Source organism: Lactuca sativa, chromosome 5 (genome assembly GCF_002870075.4).
Source record: "Lactuca sativa cultivar Salinas chromosome 5, Lsat_Salinas_v11, whole genome shotgun sequence".
NCBI classification, from domain to species: Eukaryota; Viridiplantae; Streptophyta; class Magnoliopsida; order Asterales; family Asteraceae; genus Lactuca; species Lactuca sativa.
The window spans coordinates 274,251,477-274,273,558 of NC_056627.2; the positions used below are offsets into that span (position 1 = coordinate 274,251,477).

A 22,082-nucleotide genomic window follows, 5' to 3' on the forward strand; every position below is an offset into this window, starting at 1 on the left:
AGTTTGGTTTCTCTAGAAGTGAAGATGAATCTTATGCAGTGTTGCAAAACTCGGCCTACTCGGCCGAGTACTTGGCCGATTACTCGGAATCGGCCCTCCACCGAGGCGAGTAATGTCAACTCGGCCAAAAAACTCGGATTTAGTCAAAATCGGCCAAAAATCGGTCAAACTCGGTCAAAAATCGGACAAACTCGGTCAAACTCGGGCCTACTCGGTCTTACTCGGGCCTACTCGGTCAAACTCGGCCAACTCGGTCAAAATCGGTCAAAGGGTCAAAATTGTCATAAAAAGAGAAAAAAATCAAGAATTTCAAGATTAATATGTATAATGCACTAAATGATTTATTATTTAACACAAACATGTGATTATTACTACATATATATCTTAAATTTTCAGTAATTATCCACGTAGTGAGACAATTATGTGTATTTCAGTTTTTATGTATTCACATGTATCTAATTTTGGTTATATATTTCAATCAAATTATGATTTTAACTTATGATTTTGACATATATAATTTTCTAAAAAATATTTCTACATGAATTACCGAATCCGAGTACTCCCCGAGTACTCCTGAGTACTCGCTACTCCCCAGTCGGCCGAGCAGGTACCGAGTAGCGAGTTCTACAACCTTGATCTTATGTATATGTCAAAGTTAGTGGGAGTATAGTAACCTTCCTGGTTTTGTATGTTATTGACATACTTCTTATAGGAAACAACATTCCAACTCTCAAGAAGTTAAGTCTTGGCTTGGGAATTGTTTCATTATGAAGGATATGGAAGAGGCTGCTTATATTATGGGGATAAGAATCTTAAGAGACATGGGTAAAAGGCTAATTGGACTTAGTCAAAATACGCATTTGGAAAAAGTACTAAAGCGTTTTAGTATGGAGAATTCCAAGAAAGGAGAACTGTACATACAAAGTAATACCAAACCGAGTAAGACTCAAAGCCCAGGTATTGATGCAGAGATAACATAAATGAGTAGAGTTCCATATGCTTTCATCGTTGGATCTATCATGTATGTTATGACATGCACTCGCCCTAATGTGGCTTTTGCTTTGAGAATGGTTAGTCGTTATCAAGGAAATACAGGTAGAGCTCACTGGATAGCAATTAAGAATATTCTTAAGTATCTGTGAAGAACCAAGGATTGTGTCCTTGTGCTTGGTGACAGTTATAACTTATGAGTAACTTGGTATAATGACGCCAACTTTCAGACAGACAGAGACAACTTCCGTTATTAATCTGGTTGGGTGTTTACCCTTAATGGAGGAGCAGTAACCTGGAAAAGTTCCAAACAGGAGATAGTGGCTGATTCTACATGTGAATCAGAGTACATAACAGTAAACAAAGCATCAAAGGAGACAATTTGGTTAAAGAACTTCATTAGAGACCTTAGAATTGTTGCATCCATCAAGGAGCAAATAGAGATTTTATGTGACAATGGAGCGGTTACCTTGACAAAGGAACCAAGAGATCATAACAGATCAAGACATATCGACAAAAAATACCATTTCATCATACATAGAGCAGAAGAAGGTCGCCTCGTCATGAAGAGGGTGTCATCATAAGAGAATCCAACAGATCCCTTCACAAAGGGTATGAGTAGGGTCAAGCACATTCAGCATGCTATGAGCATTACTCTGAAGGATGATATTAGTTTTAGTAGTTAGATGGGTATTTAGAAATATAACGAGATAAATGTAATTGACTTTTGTTGATTAAGTAATGGAGATTTATTTGTGAGTTGGATTACTACCTTTTGTCTATTGTTTATTTTGTGTTTCATTTTGCATGTTTAATTCCAGAATAATTGGATTATTCAAACTCCACAGCCGATCATTCTTTTGGAAGTAAGTAGTGAATTAAGGCTGTCTTGAATTGGGTTGTAGATTGTATAAGGGTTTAGACATAACAATGGTTTGCTGCAACATTCATGAGTGCTTGAAAATAGGAATTTTAAGTATTGGATTAACCCACGCTCATAAAAATTACTTCATGGAATTTATCACGAGTAATTATGAGACGATAATATCATATAATCTTTAAACGGAGATATATGAGTCGTGGTTTACAAATCAATTGTGCATTGATAATATGTAAACACATCAGTAAGTTGATATTATAAAATACATTGTTGTGCATAATTTGGTGAGTAAATAGCACAAGCATATAAGTCAAAGTTTATTTGTTCCTTTTACCTTAACGGGAAAAGCGATATCTTTGGGCCCCTCAATGATTTGGTATTGACTTATAGTGTCGGGCCCGACCAGGACTAAACTAATGTGTTCAATTAGTAGTTCTTTGTCATTACCAATCAGAAATCAGGAAAACAAAGTATTAGACAATGAGATTGATTATGTTCCATGTCTTATGTCCACATGATATCTTGCAGAACGGAGGATTATATGATCACTTATCTTAGGACACGTATCTGACTAGATTAGAGTTTGACAACGACTTTTGAGAGCTACAATTTGCTAATCAATTTTTGAAGTTATACTAGCAACTATAGTTATTAGACTCATCCATGTGGGAGACTGTTGGATTAGGTGTCTAAGTCCATAACTATAATTGGTATATACTTAAATTGATAGTAACATTACTAACATAGTTCTTTTGGGTTGCCCTCAAAACTAGTAACTGGACAGATGATTTTGGAGAAAGAGGTTGATTTATTATTTGATTAATAAATTGAAATAAATGATTTGTTAATATATTATGAGAATAATATATTAATCAGAAATAATAATATGTAATTAATATTTAATCAGTAATTAACTGGAATTAATTTTAGGATTAAATGAATTAATTAAAAGTGCAACGACCGAAGTGCAACTGTTCAATAGCTGAACAAGAGGCAATCTAGAACTCTCCATTAGGCCCATACGGTTTCTTCATGCCTAAGGGATTCAAGAATAATCTCTGGTGGATAAACATGAAAGTGGATAATTACCCGGTTTAAGATAATCTTGGATTAGGGCTTATCTAGGGTTTCCTGACTGCACTATATATATATATATATATATATATATATATATATATATATATATATATATATATATATATATATATATATATATATATATATATATACAGCCTAAACCGTAAGAATTTTGGTCATTCTTTCTTTTGAAGTAATAGTCGAATTTTCTAGACTCTCTCCTCCATCTCAGTTATCTTTCTTTGCTAGTGTTAGGTGTCAACCACTAGAGGCATGACATTTGTGATGCTTGCTCTCAAGGCTTCATCAACACAATGATTTGCATTGTTATTACTATATAACAATCAATGTATGATTCCTATAACCCTATTTATATTTTTCGATAATATACTAGTGTTATAGGGTTTCTATTTTGTTGTTCAAGTTGTATGTTCAATTAGAGAAAACATAGATCAATTATTAGGGTTGCATGCACACATAAGATTTATATGTTTTTCATAATACCCATCAACATATACACTATGTTCTCTAGTTTTTTTAGGAAGAACATTGAAGGAAATGAGAGGCAATGTGTTCTTGAATTATTTTTTTTAAAAGTGTTGAAGGAAAGAAAATACAATAAAACATGTTATCGAGTTTCATTTAAGCAGAAGAAGGAAATTAAAATTTTTCCCCCCTTCAAAATATATCCTATAAAATCGAGATGATTGGTTCCCCTCAATTTTCTTTCATTTTATTCCCCTCTATTTTACATGGGTGTTAATCACTTATGTTTTTTTGTATACATAAACCATGTGAACATAAAAAAGTTTAATGGTTATTAACCTTAAACATAACAAGTTCACTAGATGACTAAATGATTAAATATGTACAAAAAAATATCATAAATGACTATATATATATATATATATATATATATATATATATATATATATGGGTGAAATCCGTTGAGAACTCATAGTTTTCCGAGAACCCGAGAACTAAAAATAGAATGTTAAATCAAAATTAAATCATTAAGGACATGATCGTCATCTTACCAATCTTATTTAATGTTTGATTTTTTATGTTATTGGAAATCTTAATAAAAATGACTAAAATTTAACATAAAAAATCAAAATTTTGGATTTTTTTTAAATAGTAATTGCCAATTTTTAAAAAAATACATCTTTTAATTTTTTTTGAATAAATGAATTAAAAAAAGATTTTTTTTTTAAAACTGCAATTTAAAAAAAAATAGTAAATTTTAAAAAATCAATAATTTTGAACAACCCAAAATTTTACTAAAAATTTGAACTTTTCAAACCAATCCGGGTAAATAAAATTATTCAAACATCAATATAGTTCACAAATTGTTTTCAAAATGATTTCATATCAAAGTTCCCAGAAATCCCAGATCATAAAATGTGAGGATGTGTATGTTACACATTCGCCTTGCCATGGTCACCTGAAGTACCTGAAACAAAAATCAATAGATGTAAGTTTCATTCTCAGAGCCTTAAACCCTAAATTCGAGTGGTAGCTTCATTCAAGAGTGTGTTGAACCTTGTGTGTGCATTTTGGGTGGTTTGTGGTGCATTTCAAGAAGTTGGAACTTGTTGCAAAAATGGGAATCAAGGAGGAGCTTGTGGATCTGGCATTTGGGACTCATTCTCAACTTGATGAAGGTATAAAGCTTTGATCTTGATCATTTATCCTCTTAGATATCTTAGAGTGGGTTTTGGACAATTTTGGTCCAAAGGTGGAAGCTTTGTGGGTCAATCCGATTTCTAGGACTTAAAGTTGCCACTCTCAGTGTTAAATGAGTCCCTAAGGCAGAAAGTTGCCATCTTTGAGGTCTTAATGGGTTCATGCATGAGTTAAGACCATTTCCATGGAAGTAGAAAATCATTTTTGGAGTTTGGACTTGTTTGGGGCATGCAAAGTCACCAAGTCAGTGACTTTATGGATTAAGACATTAAAAAGGACTTGGATTTGTGATTGTAGCTTCTGGATCGGAGTATTAAGCACTTAATGGGAAAAGGAATTAACAGGGGGAGCACGCTGAGCGTACATGCAGGTACGCCCAGCGTACACGCCATTTGGCTAGTACGCTTAACGTACATAGGAGTACACTCAACGTACTCATCAAATATGGGTTTGGGTTGTTTTGGGCCATGCAAGGGATTTTGGTTCTTTGGGCCTTAGTGGGCCATCAAAAGTTAGATAATGTGTGCCAAGGAGATGTTCGGGCTTAAGGTAAAGCCCATTAGAGGGTTTGGGCCCAATTTGGCAAATTGGGCCATAAGTGGGCTTGGAAAGCCTACCTAGTATTGGACTTTTGTTTTGGGATTGGGCCTAAGTTGGATCATACTGGGCCATGGGTAGAACGGTCATTTTACTCCATGCATGGATTAAGGATTATGGTATGGGACCCAATTGCTAATTGGGTATATTGATTGGTAGTGGCAGCTCGGGAAGCTGGCAGGGCAACAACTAAGGAATTCATGCGAGAAGCTTCTGCAGTGCAAGGCGAGTCTTCTCACCATACCAATAGGTCTAAGGCACCAAGGCCGGCCCATTTTATGTTATGTGGTACACTAGCTGTAGTAGAGATATGTGGTATGATAGTTAGCTTTATGCTAAGTGGTATGCTAGTGATTATATGATATGTGTTATGCTAGTTGTCTTTGTGATACTTGCATGGAAGACCCTGGGGGAGCCCGTGGCATTTGATGTAAGACCATGTAGGGTAGCCCATGGAAGTCCTAGGTAAAGACCATGTGGGGTAGCCCATGACATTGGATGTAATACCATGTGGGGTAGCCCGTGGTAGTCCTAGGTAAAAACCATGTGGGGTATCCCATGACATTGGATGTAAGACCATGTGGGGTAGCCCATGGCAGTCCTAGGTAAAAAGCATGTGGGGTAGCCCATGAAATTAGATATAAGACCATGTGGGGTAGCCCATCACAGTCCGAGGTAAAGACCATGTGGGGTAGCCCATGACATTCTTACAGGTTCATGTATGCATGACTTATGTGATATATGTAGCTTTTATAGCTAATATGGTATGTGTTATGTGGATTGTGTGTGGGGTATGCTATGGGGGACTCACTAAGTTTAGTGCTTACGGTTTACAGTTTTGGTTTCAGGTTTCATCAATTGGAAAAGAAGGGCTCGGGAGGATTGCAGCGCACACCCCTATGATTTCCGCAATGAATGATTTTGGGATGAACTATGATAAATGTTATACTTAATGATGATTTGAAATGTTTGAAATAAATGGTATCGATGTTTGATTATATTAAAATAATTTTTTACCCTTGATTTTTTGGGTCGTTACAGATACAAAATAAACTATAAAAAAATGTTACAAAATTTCAAAGCGTTTTCATGTCTTCGTGTCAAGATTTTCATATTTTCTTCAATATTGTTTTTCACCACTTCAATATTGTCTACAAATTCTTCCATATATACAAGAAAATTAAAAAAAAATGCTTAATACAAGAATACTCACAAAAATGTATATGTATATTTCATGTAAGATTCACATGTGATTATATAATATGATATTTACATGTGATTGTATTTTTTAAGATTCAAAAGTGAAATTCACAAAAATAATTTAAAAACAATAATTAACGAAGAACACTCATATAAAAGGCATGTGTGCATATATACATAATTCATATGTAATTCACTTGTGATTTACATGTGAATCACATGTAATTCATATGTGAACTATATGTGATTTACATGTGAATTGCATGTGATTCAGATGTGAATCACATGTGATTCATATGTGAATTACATGTCTTTTTTATCCATCGGACATTGTAATGTCACTGACCCTCTAGTATTCTGTAGAGGAATTACATGTTATTCAAGAACAATAATTATAAAATAGTAAGAAAGAAATTTAATTTTATTCTGCAAATACTCATAAACATGAAAAGTAGACCATATGTCTAAACCAAAAAATGGAAATAATATTTCCATAAAACATAGGTAGCCAAAAAAGAATACTTGCTAAACTACACACAAATCCAAAGCTACAAGATAGTTCACATTGACAAAGAAAAAAGTAGAATTCAAGTAAAGAGAAATTACAATGAGATTATTACAATTGAGCATACCATGTTTAGCCGTAAGTTGTCAATTACACTAAAACACACAACCTACATGTCGTACCAAACCAAGGCTAAAAAATTCAAGTACAATGATCAGTAAGAACCCATAATTGAAGTTATATAAGAATTTCAAATAATTATACAACACAATTTTGCAATCAACTAGTATAAACTCACAAACCGATCAAAGTTCTAGTATCAATTTCAGTCAAAAGCATATATAATTAGCATTGTTTTGCCGATTATACAACAAAACAATCTGAAATACACAAAATCCATGAAACAGTTAGAATGAAAGAAACAATACACGATAGAATTACAAAAGAGAACTCACAAGCGATGAAGCATCATCGACGTGTTTGTTGTAGTCATATCCACCTATGGCAGTGGCTTCAAAATCAACGTCGACATCTTTATAGGCAACACTGTGTATATGGAAGAAATGACATCGAAAGCATCACAAGGGAGAATCCAATCTAGATGCGACACAATCCGGAGGCGATGTGACGATGGGAAGAAGGAATGAGAGAGATCTATGAACGTTGTGTTCTCTCTCGGTCTCATATTGATCGTTGGATATCAAAAAAGCATGGAATCAAAAGCAATAACCTAATAATCGACAATGGCGAAGGAAACCATCGATCCAAAGGTCGAATCATTGATGCTTGATTTTGGGGAAACAATCTATGAGAAAAAAGGGTCAATGTAAATAACGAAGGGTTTAAGGGGAGAACTACTGTTTGACAGCTCTTTAGGACGTGTCATTTTTTTATACCGAAATTACCCCCATTATTATTTTTTAAGAAACCTGTTATGCCACTCCATTTACTAATATTTAGAAACTGTGCCACTCATCATCCAAGCCATCCAAATAATTGATCTAACGCTCCACTTTTAGTTCTCGAGTTCTCGGGAAACTATAGGTTCTCAAATGATCCTTTATATATATATATATATGTGTGTGTGTGTGTGTGTGTGTGTGTGTGTGTGTATGTGTGTGATAAAGTTTATTACCATTATAAGTCATTAACCTTAAACGAACAATTTCTCTAAATAATAATTAAATTTGCAATTGATTATTTAAATTTCTTGTAAGAACTTTAGCATTAATTTTAGATTATGTTATATTGTATAACTGAAATGCAACACGGTGCAACAAACTTCGGGGGTGTTTGAGATTGCTTTTTAGCCTAAAAAGTCATTTTCAAGAAAATGGCTTTTTGACTTATAGCTTTTTCTAAAAGAAAGTTTTAAAATGTGTTTGGATTAACTTTTGAAGGAGCAAAGACCAAAAAACCAAAAGTCACAAATTCCTGACTTTTAAACTTACCCTTTTTGTTTCTTGCCAAAAAGTGATTTTAAAAGGACTTTTAGAATTTACAAACACATTTTCAAACTTTTAGGGTGTGTTTAGTTGTGGAAAAATGGACCGTTTTCTGGAAAAATTTTCCAAAAAAATGAAAATTTTGAAAACACGTTTAGTTCGTCTATTTTTCTAAATTTTTCATGGAAAAATGAAAATTTTCCGTTTTTTAAAATTATAAAAAAATTGAAAATTTTTGGAAAACTGATAATCATTGTTTTCCACATTTTTCTAATTCCAATTTTTTTCTAAAATACATAGATACACCTACTCCCACTCCATCCACCTCTACCTACCCCCACCTTGACACCCCCAATCCACTATACCCCTACCTAACTGCACCTACCACTCCCAAGCCCACCCTACCCTCACCGCCACACCTACAAACACACATACACACACCCGCAAACACCCAACCCTACACCTACCCCCACCCCTACCCCTACAAACACACACACACACAAACCCACACTTACCCCCACCCCCACAAACACACACACACACCCAAACCCACAAACACATACAGACACACCCACACACCCAACACCACTACCCCGATCACCGACCTACCATCACCATCACCACCACCACCACCACTGCCACAATTGTCACCACTACCACCGCCTGTCATCACCACCACCGTCACCGACCCGCTATCGCCCCCGTCCCTCCCCACTCTATCACCGTTATCATTTTCTAAAAATGAAAATCGATAGAGAAATACACATCTAAACATGTTTTTTTTAATTTTCTAAAATTGAAAATGAAAAATGTATAAGTTTTAACTAAACGCGATCCTAAATTTTCCAATGAAAACTGAAAACAGAAAACAAAATCTAAAATGAAAAAACGAAAAACAAAAAATAAAAATTGTCTTTTCCAAAAATGACTTTTGGGCTATAAAACCAAACACCCCGTGAGTTAAAAAAAAAAAAAAAAACCCCTAAGTTCAAAAATCACTTTTAAAATAATTCCAAACATCCTCTTCAAGACAAATGACACCATGATCAAATGTACGAAAAGTGGGGGACTTGATTTGCCATACCATGAAATTCAATGCTATTCAATTGTAATTTACCAATACCTGGGCTATATAAACAGTCGCATCCATATGATTTCTCTGGTAAAGCGAAAAAAGAAGCCATTTTTTTGACGGTATGATTGTATAAAGCACCGTCGGAACACAATAAGCCGGCGACGGTCGTCACCATCAAGTCTCCGGGACGTTTAGGAGGAGGTAGGCGTTCTAACTTTGTTGTGTTTGAATTTTACGGTAGCTTGATAACGTCTGTTTGCGTTTCGATAACAAAGTTGTTAGTAAAACCCTAGATGGTCTGTGCTTGTTAACAAGAACAGACACTTTCAATTAGCCATCCTCCTGATTTCTTCGTATCTCCACCAGAAAAAAAAACATCTTCTTTTCTTCGTAACATTTTCATCTACAGTTCTTCACGTAAGATTTCAATTTCAACTCTTAACCGTTGATTTTGATTTTTGGTTTCTTCAACTGCTTCGGTTTCTAGGGTTTTGTTGCTTTTAAAGCTTCGATTCATCAATTGCTAAATACTATACCCGGTGCGAATCAAATGCATGTCATTCTCATTAATCTGGTTCGTCTCCTCGAGTCTTCTCAAGTGCTTTTGATGCTTTGATTTTATTTTCAAACCAGGACAATTGATAATATTCAATTTTGGTGCTCTTCCTTTCAGTTAAGCTTTTAAGTAGTTTATCCAACAGGTTTTGCAAATTCGCTTTTAAAGTTAGAACAGAACCCTAGAATCTCTTAGTTTTCTGTAATGCCAATAGCTTTCCTTGAAAATTATTCTTCTGTTGTTCTTGAATTCCCTAGATTCGGATGAAACCATATTAAAGAGAAGAAAAATGAGCATCGTACCACAGGAGACAGTTGAGGTCATAGCACAGAGCATTGGCATAAATAATTTGTCTCCAGATGCTGCATTAGCCCTTGCTCCTGATGTAGAATACCGAATGCGTGAAATAATGCAGGTAATTCTTGTTTATTAAAAACTGTTCCTTTTTCCCCTTTTAGATTATAAATTTATAATTCTTCTTTTTGTTAAAACTTCAGGAAGCAATCAAATGCATGCATCATTCAAAAAGAACCACATTGACCACAGATGATGTAGATAGCGCACTCAGCATGAGAAATGTTGAGGTAAATGTAAATCTTGTTTATAAGATTTACCTTTTCCTCATTTAGATAATAACAATAATAATATGTTGTTCCTAATTTGAGGCATTATTATTGTCAGTTCAGCCAATCTATGGATTCACATCTGGAGATCCTTTGCGTTTCAAAAGAGCCCTTGGACACAAAGATTTATTTTACATTGATGACAAAGATGTGGATTTTAAAGATGTAATTGAAGCTCCATTACCAAAAGCACCACTCGATACTTCAATCTTCTGTCACTGGCTAGCCATTGAAGGTGTCCAGCCTGCTATTCCAGAAAATGCTCCTGTTGAAGGTTTGTTTTGTTTCTAACTTTATATATATAATAAACCATAAGCTGTAATAAAAACTAACTTTAAAATTTGATCTTTAAAGTTTCATAAAATGCTCCCCTTTTCTTTGTTAATTGTATTTTATATATTATTTCACTGTAGCAGAGCTGACATTTGAAGATAATCTTATGGGTGATCTGCAGTTATTACCACTTTACCAGACACTAAAAAGCCAGAGCAAAAGATTGATGAATTGCCTGTTGATATTCGATTGCCTGTAAAACATGTGTTATCTAGAGAGCTTCAGGTCATGTCATTGTCCACATAGGATTTCCATGTGTAATTTAATGCTGACATGGCAAAAAAAATTCATTTTTTTTTTTTTTTTTCCTTACAGTTATACTTCAATAAAATCACAGAGCTTGCAGTAAATACACCTGATACTGATCTCTTCAAGGAAGCACTAATGAGTTTAGCCACAGACTCTGGACTCCATCCTTTAGTTCCTTACTTCACTTGCTTTATAGAAGACGAGGTAATTAATAAATTTATTTAAAAAATTATTTATCGATTTCACTGATTTTGATAAAATTTTCAGGTTTCTCGTGGTCTAAATAATTTCCACCTGCTTTTTGCTCTAATGCGACTTGTTTGGAGTCTTTTACAAAACCCACACATTCATATCGAACCTTATGTAAGTGAGTCTTTTTTTTTTTTTTTGTATTTTGTTTAGTTATTAATAAAATATTAATATGTTGCATGATTTTTTCAGTTGCACCAATTGATGCCACCTGTCGTAACGTGTATTGTTGCTAGAAGATTAGGAAATCGAATTGCTGACAATCATTGGGAGCTTAGAGACTTTAGTGCCAATCTTGTTGCCACTATATGTAAAAGGTGAAACTTTTTTACCTTTTTAATCATTATTAATTATATATTGTAAGTGGATTTATTATTATTAATATTATTTTACAGGTTTGGGCATAGTTATGGTGATCTTCAGACACGTTTAACAAGAACATTACATAAATCATTTTCGGATAGAAAACAAACATTAACTCAACATTATGGTGCTATTCAAGGACTCACAGCTCTTGGACCCCATGTGGTAAATAAATAAATAAAAATGTTACATTTTTAAATTTTTTTTTTTGTAGCTTAAATTTTTACAGGTGTAAATATTTTGCAGGTTCGGCGCTATATTTTACCTGACCTTGAGTCTTATTTAGGGTTTCTTGAAGAAATGATTCTTGAAAATAAACAAAAGGAAATAACACGACATGAAGCTTGGCGTGTGTATGGTGCATTATTGGTCAGTTTTTAAAAAAGCAAAAACAAATTTATTATTATTATTTTTTGGTTAAAATTTATAAGTTTTGATTACAGCGTGCTTCGGGTCGATCTGTATACAATCTGCTGAAGCTTTTTCCGGTTTTACCCTCGCAACATGCGAACAATGTTTTGAGGTCGAAATTCAGGGTTATTGGTACAAGTGAAACACGTAAGTAGTAAGGTGGTGGTGTTGTTTTTTTTTTTTAATATATATGATTTTTTCATAAACATGAATGTGGGAGTTTAACAATTAGGGACATTATATTTATATTTATGTATTGAAGATAGAGGAAAGGGGAATGAAGAAGAGGTGGAAGAGAAGGAAAAGGAAAAGGGGGGATCTCCAATGGTGGTTGTTACAGAAGATGTTGAAGGTGAAATGGAAGGAGAAAGTCCAGGTGTTAAAGGAGGAAGAAGAAAAGGAAAAGGAAAAGGAAAAGGATTGAGGAGGACGCCTGCGTATCTGAATCAAGTGTGGAAAGATGATTTGAATTCAGGGAAACTTGTTGTGTCGTTGTTTGAATTGTTTGGTGAAGGTATTATGTCATTCATTCCCTCACCTGAGATGTCTCTATTTTTATGATATACTACTTTTTTTTTTTTTTTTTTTTTTTTTGGTGTGTGTGTGTGTGTGTGTGTCCAATTGTATTATGTGGTTATTAGTTTGGTTAGGAGTTAGGACCTCATCCGAAGCCAACAATGTTCTGATTTCATGTCATTTTTTATTTGAAAAAACGATAATATCAAGTGTAAAATATAAAATATAGAAAAGTTACCAAACAAAATTAGACGATAAAAGGTGAAGGATTTGGTATCTTTCCCTCATTACACATCAGTTTTTCTTTCTAATCTTATCCGACCACCATGGAAATTGTAAATGTTCATCTTTTATTTATTTATTTTTTTAATACAATCCTTTATATATTTTTATTAAAAAAGTTTAAATAAATAGAGACTCAAATAAAAATACAATCACAAAAATGACATCAAAATAAAACCATACAATTAATATATATATATATATATATATATGGGAAAAGTGAATATACCTTTAAGGGTATATAAAATTTGGTACCCAATGCTTAAAACTACATAGTTTTGATTACTGTTTCAATTTTTTTGAAAAAAAAAAAACAAATGAAATATTTACTACGTTTCCTTAATCTAATGATCACGTTGACAATTTTCTTAATTCGAATCAGTGCATGATCATCGTTGTCAAGAAATCGCAATTACCAAAAAAACGATTTCATAGAAATCAAAATTCATCAAAACCAATTTCAATAAAATCAGAATTTTGTTCAGGGAAACTTAATTTCTCCATGATTTCCTGCTTCTATGATCGGCTGCTTCAAAGAAATCGTAATTCACATAAATGATTTTAAATAAATCAAAAATCAAAGGTCAAAACAAAAAGCTTGATTCACAAAAATCATGATTCCATGTAGGAGAACGAGTTAAGTACAACTTTTAACAAAAAAATAAAAAAGAGAATAAATGTTATTGAAATAATTTAATTTTCTGAAAAAAAAGAATAATTTCCTTAAAAATAATCTACGTTTCCTTATTCCTAGTGAAATCCAACTCAGATTACTCCTTTTTCGAATGATAGCTATCGACTTCACCAATTCACAGAAAAAGAAAAAAATCGGTGATTTCATGCAATCACAAGACGACTACTTAATACCGATAAATCAAATAAAAAAAACCTTGGAGTTCTCGAAGTTGGGTGCCTTGATCATACAACTTTCTCACAACAGCAAAATCGATTGCAATCAAATGATCGGAATTAACACTAATCGTTATTCACATTAAAAAAAACTCTTCACCGTAAAAAAAACTGCAATTCACCACAGCAAAGTGGATTTCGTCTTGTCTATCAGGTTGGTCAATTCCTCAATTTATAAGTTTATCAAGTTTATTATCGAATACCCATTAATTTTCTTCTAAATCTCAATAAAAAAGAAGTTGCAATTCATGAAATTGGGTTATAGGTGTTGTAGTTAACTTGCTATATTCCACCAATCACAATTAACGGAAAAACTAAAAAGTTTTAATTCAAGAATTTGAATTCGATCAAACAGTACCAAGTAATTTTTTTTGAAACTTATTTTTTGAAGTTTTTCTGATTTTAATATTTGGCATTATTGTTTATAGTGTTCTCCATTAGCTGTTGAATTTGTATTTGTTACGGTGTTTTATTATTGACATTGTTGTTTCTAGAGGTAGACATTGCGGGTTAACGATTTTTCTGAAAAGATAAAATATCCAATGTATTTGATTTTTGTTTTAGTTTTTCATTGTTGGCTGTTAATATAATTTTTACGTATAATGTTTCAATATGCATTGTTGTCTATTGCAGGCAATAATGAGTGAAGTCGAAGCAACAAATCAAGCTATAGAACCATATATAACTGGAGATATTGACACAAGTGATTATGTGGAAGCAACATATGAAAGTGAAAAAATAAATAGTATCGGTGTGAACATTGAATTTGACGAAGATGATGTTAATGATGAAAGGATACTGGGAAAGGTTTTTGATACGCCCGGTGATGCCTATACATTTTATAATGATTATTCATTTTTGCATGGATTTGGTATACGTAGAGATGACACAATTAAAAATCCTAAAACAAATGAGCCCTTTCGGAAGATATATGTATGTAACAAAGAAGGCTTCAAAAGGATGGACAAAGATGCTTCAAGTGAAAATGAGAAAAAACGTCGTAGAGATGTTAGAACCGGATGTCAAGCAAAGCTTCGAATAACAAGACAGGAGGATGGAAAATGGTTGGTGGACTTGTTTAATGACACACACAATCATGACTTGACCATGACACCTACGAAGGTGATAAAGCATCGATCTCATAGCAATTTCCACCGTTCAATAGAAGGTAAATCTCTTATGGTGCAATTTGGTCAAGCAGGGTTGAAACCTTCTCAAATTAAAAAGGCTGTTAATACAATGAAAACCTCAAATGTAGCTGATGTAACTTCAAAGCAATGTGTCGATGTTTTATCTGAGCATCGAAAACAACATAGAGGAAAGGAGTTTTATGGACTTATAAAACATTTTCAAGATAAAACATTAGTGGACAGTGACCAATATTTTGTCGTGGATTTGTCTGATGATGGGTATCGTAGAAATATCTTTTGGGCAGACGGTAGATCAAGAGATGCCTATACAAAATTCAGAGATGTTGTTGTGTTTAATGTCACTTATATACTAACAAATTCAAGATGCCTTTTGCTCCCTTTACTGGGGTGAATCATCATGGACAATCTATACTATTTGGTGGAGCATTGCTTGAAAATGAAAAGGAAGAGACATTTGAATGGTTATTTGAACAGTTCCTCAAATGTATGTTTAACAAGTATCCGAAGACAATTATTACCGATCAAGACAAAGCTATGAGCAATGCAATAAAAAAAGTGTTTCCAAATACTCGACATCGCTTTTGTTTATGGCATATTAGGAAGCATGAAACTGAGCATCTTCGATCGTATGTTTCCCAATACAGTGATTTTCAAGAGACTCACAGACAATGGGTAAATAGTGACACCATTGAACAATTTGAAGCAACATGGGAAGATATGCGTATTAAGTATGAACTGGAAAGCAATTGTTGGCTTAATGATATGTATAACCAACATATACATTGGGCTAAACCCTTCTTGAAGGATATTTTCTTTGCTGGTATGACCACAACCGGACGAAGTGAGAGTATCAATTCCTTTTTTGATGGATTTGTTAACTCGAGGACCATGTTGAATGAATTCGTTGTACAATACGACAAAGTAGTTGAGTCACGAAGGGCTGCCGAAGAAGATGAAGACTTCAAGACTATGAACTCGAGACCAGTTCTTTCTTCAGTGCATCCAATCGAAGCAAAAACGGGTCAATTTATACTAGGAAGATGTTTGATACTTTCAAAAAAGAATGGACTGAAGCTATTACCAATTTGACTCACGAGACTATAACAAAAACTACAGAAGAAAGCACATATTGAGTCGGGTAATTGGATGTTGATAATAAATATTGGCGTATTGTTACCTTTCGCTCTTTAAATCAAGTCAGCGTCACATGTTCGTGTTCTATGTATGAGACAAATGGGATTTTATGCAAGCATAGCTTATATGTGATGAAGAAGAAGCATGTTCAAGAACTAACGAATCACTATATTTTACCGCGATGGATCATTGATGCTAGGTACAAACTGGGTAGTGCTAGTATCGAACTCGGAGAAATAAATAATGAAAATGGAGTTAGTGCCTACACATTATTTTGTGTCCGTTCAAATTTTACTAAACTAATTGAACAAGCAAGGGACTCCCCTTCGAAGATACAAAAACTTAATACAATATTGATAAGTCTTTTAGATGAACAAGCAAATCAAAAAAAATATACGTCTTTGGAAAATGCATCTCAAAGTTCTTGTATGGGAGTTCCGCAAGTAGATATGATGCCACAGTTATCTATCCGTGATCCTCTTGGTCCAACTACTACAAAAGGGCGTCCAAAACTTGCAAGTAGAATAAAGTCTTCTTTAGAAGCCCCTAAAAAACGAACATGCTCTTACTGTCAAGGATTGGGTCATTATGCTACTAGTTGTTCAAAAAGAAAGGTAATTATAATAATAATTTAATTTTCATGATTGAGAACTCTAATAATTGTATTAACAATTTTTTATTTTTTTCATGTATCAGGCGGATGAATCGTTGCAAAAGACATAATGATGAGATGTGTTGTTTCTGTGGGCAAAAGAAAAACTAGATGCTACATGACAATATTTTTAGTTAATTGCATCTTTTTCATGCTTTACACACAAACAATATATGAATAATCTAGAAGTTATGGATGCTTCTTAACAATTTTAATGTTTTCGAATGAAATTTGTTGATTATTTATGATTAGTGTGATTATAATTGAAATTTGGTTACCACTATGCGTTTCAAACGCAAGTATGAGGATATTTTATGTATGATGGTATTTTATGAAAAAACGAAATTATGAGGGTATTTTGTGAAAAAAAACGGAAGAATGATAGTATTTTGTGAAAAAACGAAATTATGAGGGTATTTTGTGAAAAAAACGAATGTACGAGGGTATTTTGTGAAAAAAATGAATGTAGGAGGGTATTTTGTCAAAAAAACGAATGTACGATGGTATTTTGTGAAAAAACGAAATTATGAGGGTATTTTATGAAAAAAACGGAAGTATGATGGTATTTTGTGAAAAAAACGAAAGTGTGATGGTATTTTGTGAAAAAACGAAATTATGAGGGTATTTTATGAAAAAAAAACGGAAGTGTGATGGTATTTTGTGAAAAAAACGGAATATGATGGTATTTTGTGAAAAAACGAAATTATGAGGGTATTTTATGAAAAAAGCGGAAATATGATGGTATTTTGTGAAAAAAACGGAAGTATGATGGTATTTTTGTGAAAAAAATGGAGGTATGAGGGTATTTTGTGAAAAAAAACAAAAGTATGAGGATATTTGGGGTTAAAAATGAAAGTAGGTTGTCATTTTGGGTTCAAAACAAAACTTTTCTGCAATTTTGGGTGAAAATGAAATAAAGCTGTCATTTTGGGTTCAAAACGAAACTTTTCTGCAATTCTATGTTAAAAATGAAAGTAGGCTGTCATTTTGGTTAATGTTGTGTTAATCTACGCATAAGTTTGATGGTTTTTAAAATTATGGGACGATTTTGCCCCTGTCCCAAAGATGGTAATCCTCAAGAACTTAAGGATATGGAAGTTCAACTCACTTAAACAATACGACCAAAAGCGAAGAATCTCAATTGCTATTTTTGATTAAAAATGATAAGTATAAGTACATTTCTCATTTTGAAAAAAAAGGGTAAGTACACTATCATAAAACAATCGCATCTACAATTCTAGAGTTTTTTTTGTTAAGACCATTTGATCTCAAATCTTTTGGGCTCCTAATATGTCATTATGTCCTTCATTATGCAAAAATGATTTCCAAATCATGGAACCTGCAACAAGGGTATTTCAGTCATTAGTTAATAAGCTTGTGTAGAAGTGTAGATGACTAGGAGGGTATTTCGGTAACCTACAACTAGACTTCTTTTTTGTGTTGGAAGTGTCCACAACATCATTATTGGATGGAAGAGCCATGACAGATGCACTCACCCTACAACAAAAAATAATATATATCATAAATCATAAACCATAACCTTATTAACAAGTAAAAAATCTTTCATTTTGATCGTCTCATTCATACAGTTTATTAGGTCCATAAAAGGAAATAAACTTTATGTATACAAAACATTACACACATCATTACCATTTTCAATTTCTTAAAAAAATTGGAACGAAAATTTTCAACAAGTTTATAACGGCAATTTGGTCTTTCAATAAAAAACGAATACGGAAATTTCGTTCTTACAACCCAACCCAATTAATTACGGACAATATTTTTTGCTTATCCCATAAAGTCAAAAATAGATAACCACATATAGTTGTCTGGACTAATTGTTTTACATCCACTTCTTTTCCATCTGGAAGAACACCCTGAGTTGTTGTATATATGTGAAAAAAATTAGAAGTATTAAATGAAATATTATGCAATTGGTCAAATAAACAGCTAACCTTGTAAACTGGTTCATAGGCCTTCTCCAAGCTTATTATCAAATGAAATATTATGTGTAGCTTTCGCTATTTTTGATAGATTAAGAAATGGCAACTCGATATCATCCTTTTGACTTTCATTTTTGTAAAGTTGATCAGTATCCTTTCCCATCCTATCATCAAAAATAATACAACACTTACTGAATAAAAACTTTTTCTTCAAAATCATAAGTCATAGCAACCTTATTTATAATGGTAGAAGACATGAATTAGAGAAAAAAGTAGGCAACGAGTAAAAATGCATTATTACAATTCTACTTCGCAAAAGACAGTTTTACCTCCCGACAACTTTGAATAACTAGGCCATATCTTCTCATTCTATATCCCAAGTGTCTTAAAAATCTGATCAATCTGCTCTTCTGTTCCCATCAAAATACGGCTTCACTGGACTCCCGTATTGTCGTGACATACCAAAATACAAATCTTTAAATCACCATTATTGTCCAAAAGCAAGTTTGAAGTCTTCAAATCACTACGAATCATCCAATTTTCATGAAGAAAATATAATCCTTGAAGAAGTTAGATCATTAACATTCAACTTCACTTTGACTAAATGGTTGCTTTGTTTTTTCTATGTAGCTTTTGAGTTCTTGATCCATGTACTCCAATATTATTTGCATTTTTATGAATGATAGCAGCAACAACAGAAGAAAATGACTTCTGATAAACATTGAAAGAAATAAAAATGAAAGACAAAAATACCCCTATAAGGTCTCCAAAATGCATGCCTCATTCTTCTTGTTGGCATTATGTCAAACACATGGTGGGTGCAAGTTAAACATTTACAATTCCCCTCTATCAAAACACCAATTTCACCCTATTTAGACCTACTGAATTAAGCCATAACACTTTTTTGAATTCTCCAGGATTGTTCCAGAAGTCACGATACCAGCCAGTTAACTATTCAAACGTATAACATTGACTGTTTTTATCAAATCCACTTATCTTTAGCTCTTCGACAGATAAAGCTATTATACCACTTTCCCCTTTGATTAATCATTTCATGTAATTTCTACTCCACAACCCAAGAGCGACGGAAGTTAGGGATGATACAAAGTAACCATGGTTGTCAATGGGGGATGATCATGAAATGTCCCTCTTTGAACCTGAGAAATAAAACGAAAAACTTGTTCTTAGGATTAATCAGGAACTCGATGTTCTGGAATTAGTTATATGAAGTAAGAAAGATTCAATTTTTGGGAAAGAATCAAGAAATACATGTTAGCTATGAAGGCCTCACAAAATAAAGAGAGAATAAGGTACCGAGAAACTCACACTCCTTATCAAAAGACATAGTTTTAGATATTTGGGGTACCTATCTTATATACCCTTATATACCCTTAAGAGTATATTCACTTTTCCCTATATATATATATATATATATATATATATATATATATATATATATATATATATATATATATATATATATATATATATATGTTTGTTTGTTTGTTTGTGTGTGTGTTTTTGCATGGTTATACCATTTAAAAAGATAAATAATATTTTTAGAATTATGAATATGTGTTTTATAGATATAGTTTTTATAAGTATAAATATATATATATTTTTACATTTTTATATATTAATATGTATCTTTACTTCTAAAAATATATTTATACTTAAAAAAAAACATATATCAAAATACATATTTACACTTCTAAAAATATATGTATATACTTATATAAACATGTTTATGAATGAACAAGTTTTTTTTATTTATATGTATATTTTTAAATACATAAAAATACGTATTTGTAGTTTTAAAAACATATTAATTTGTTTTTTTACATCTTAAATGGTTTATCTAAGAAAAAAACTCATACACACACACACACACACACACACACATATATATATATATATATATATATATATATATATATATATATATATATATATAGGGAAAAGTGAATATATAGGGAAAAGTGAATATGTGGCTGTCATGTATGTAATATTAGGTATAGAACCATCAAAATTGACTTCATTTTGATTTTAAAAACTCAATTTGTTTCATTGTTAGCTTCTTCTATTGCTTTTGAGCTCATATTATTTTTGATTTCATAATTTATCCTCAACATTTATGCATTCCGAATGTGTTGTTTATATTAGACCTCTTGTTGATATTCAGGAGTCTAAGCTCACCTTGAGGGTTGGTAATGAAAATGAATTTTTTGGGATAGAAGATGACTTTCAAGGGAATCATGCTCAAGAAGAGGTGTTCAACATTGATGAAGACAATGAACTTGAAGAATTAGAGAAGCTCATGGAAGAAGAGATCAAGACCATTCATCAAGTTAAAAGAACAAAACCAAGAACATCTGTTCCATATTTAGTTGAAGTCATTGCCTACACGAGTCCAATTTCTTGGACGAGCAAGGAAGATGATGACATAACGAGTGATGAAGAGGAGGTTACTTCAAAAGTAACAACTCCAGTGGTGAAAGAAGAGAAGAATGCTATGGAGTGCAAGGAAGAAACTAAAGGGACCAAACGCAAGCTTGATGAAGACGAGGTCAAAGCTAAAAAGGAAAATTTGAAAAAGGCGTACAAAAGACGAGTTCAAGGTTACAAGAGGCGTTTCAAGGAACAAAAGATCCTAGTGGTGGATTCTTCATAGGACTCAACGTAGGAGGCACAGAGTCCAACTCATGACTCCAAGAAAAAAAAGCACATCTCGGGAGGCAACCCGAGTTTGGTTTGAATTTTTTTTTTCTTTTTAGTTTTTGCATTTTAATCTTAGAAACATAGATCATATCATCCAACTCGCATAATTAAACACTGAGTGTGGGGTCCCTAAAAATGAATTGGTGATAATTAAGAATTTAGTTAATAAACAACTTGACTTAATAATAAAAAAATTTCGTGTAGGATTCACGACGTGAACAGTTAAGAATTCACGACGTGAATTCTGAATAAGCCGGATAATATACAAATGATGCATATGAGCCCATTTTCTATTAAACTAATTGGCCCAAGACTAGTCCAAATTTGATGAGGAATGCATGGCCCAACATTAAGCCTAGACAGGACTCACGACGTGAATCCTTAAGGACTCACGACATGAGTTTTGAAAAACACGGGACCACAGATTAAAGGGTTAAGAATCAGTTGACCCTCTTTTGTTTATTCCTCACGAAGTGAAACACAAGATCTGGTCCCCCCTTGCTCCAATTTTGGCCGACAACACTTAATTTTCGTTTTT

At 33.0% G+C, this 22,082-nt stretch overlaps 2 protein-coding genes and 1 long non-coding RNA gene across 5 annotated transcripts; 2 read left to right on the forward strand and 1 right to left on the reverse strand.

Annotated features, from left to right (window-relative positions):
* The first annotated feature begins 9,498 nt into the window (after positions 1–9,498).
* LOC111878860 (transcription initiation factor TFIID subunit 6) lies at positions 9,499–13,045 on the forward strand. Of its 3 annotated transcripts, XM_023875343.3 has the most exons (13): positions 9,529–9,656; positions 9,943–10,029; positions 10,269–10,426; positions 10,509–10,595; positions 10,698–10,908; positions 11,089–11,192; positions 11,283–11,420; positions 11,484–11,579; positions 11,658–11,782; positions 11,861–11,993; positions 12,075–12,197; positions 12,272–12,386; positions 12,502–13,045. In XM_023875343.3, the coding sequence occupies exons 3-13, from the start codon at positions 10,301–10,303 to the stop codon at positions 12,798–12,800; spliced, it is 1,557 nt and encodes a 518-aa protein (XP_023731111.1). In that variant the 5' UTR covers positions 9,529–9,656; positions 9,943–10,029; positions 10,269–10,300; the 3' UTR covers positions 12,801–13,045. The 3 variants fall into 3 exon arrangements, with proteins under 3 accessions (XP_023731110.1, XP_023731112.1, XP_023731111.1); XM_023875342.3 differs by lacking the exon at positions 9,943–10,029 and having other exon boundaries at positions 9,499–9,656; XM_023875344.2 differs by lacking the exon at positions 9,943–10,029 and having other exon boundaries at positions 9,499–9,656; positions 12,506–12,776.
* A 1,540-nt stretch (positions 13,046–14,585) lies between these two features.
* On the forward strand, positions 14,586–16,186 carry LOC128126018 (protein FAR1-RELATED SEQUENCE 5-like). The gene is made up of 2 exons (XM_052763694.1): positions 14,586–15,419; positions 15,461–16,186. The coding sequence occupies exons 1-2, from the start codon at positions 14,586–14,588 to the stop codon at positions 16,184–16,186; spliced, it is 1,560 nt and encodes a 519-aa protein (XP_052619654.1).
* Positions 16,187–17,498: 1,312 nt separating this feature from the next.
* LOC111878866 (uncharacterized) lies at positions 17,499–20,199 on the reverse strand. The gene is made up of 4 exons (XR_002845959.3): positions 20,096–20,199; positions 18,839–19,983; positions 18,304–18,380; positions 17,499–18,222 (listed from the first exon to the last, which is right to left on the reverse strand). It is a non-coding gene; the product is annotated as an uncharacterized LOC111878866 (long non-coding RNA).
* Positions 20,200–22,082: the final 1,883 nt, after the last annotated feature.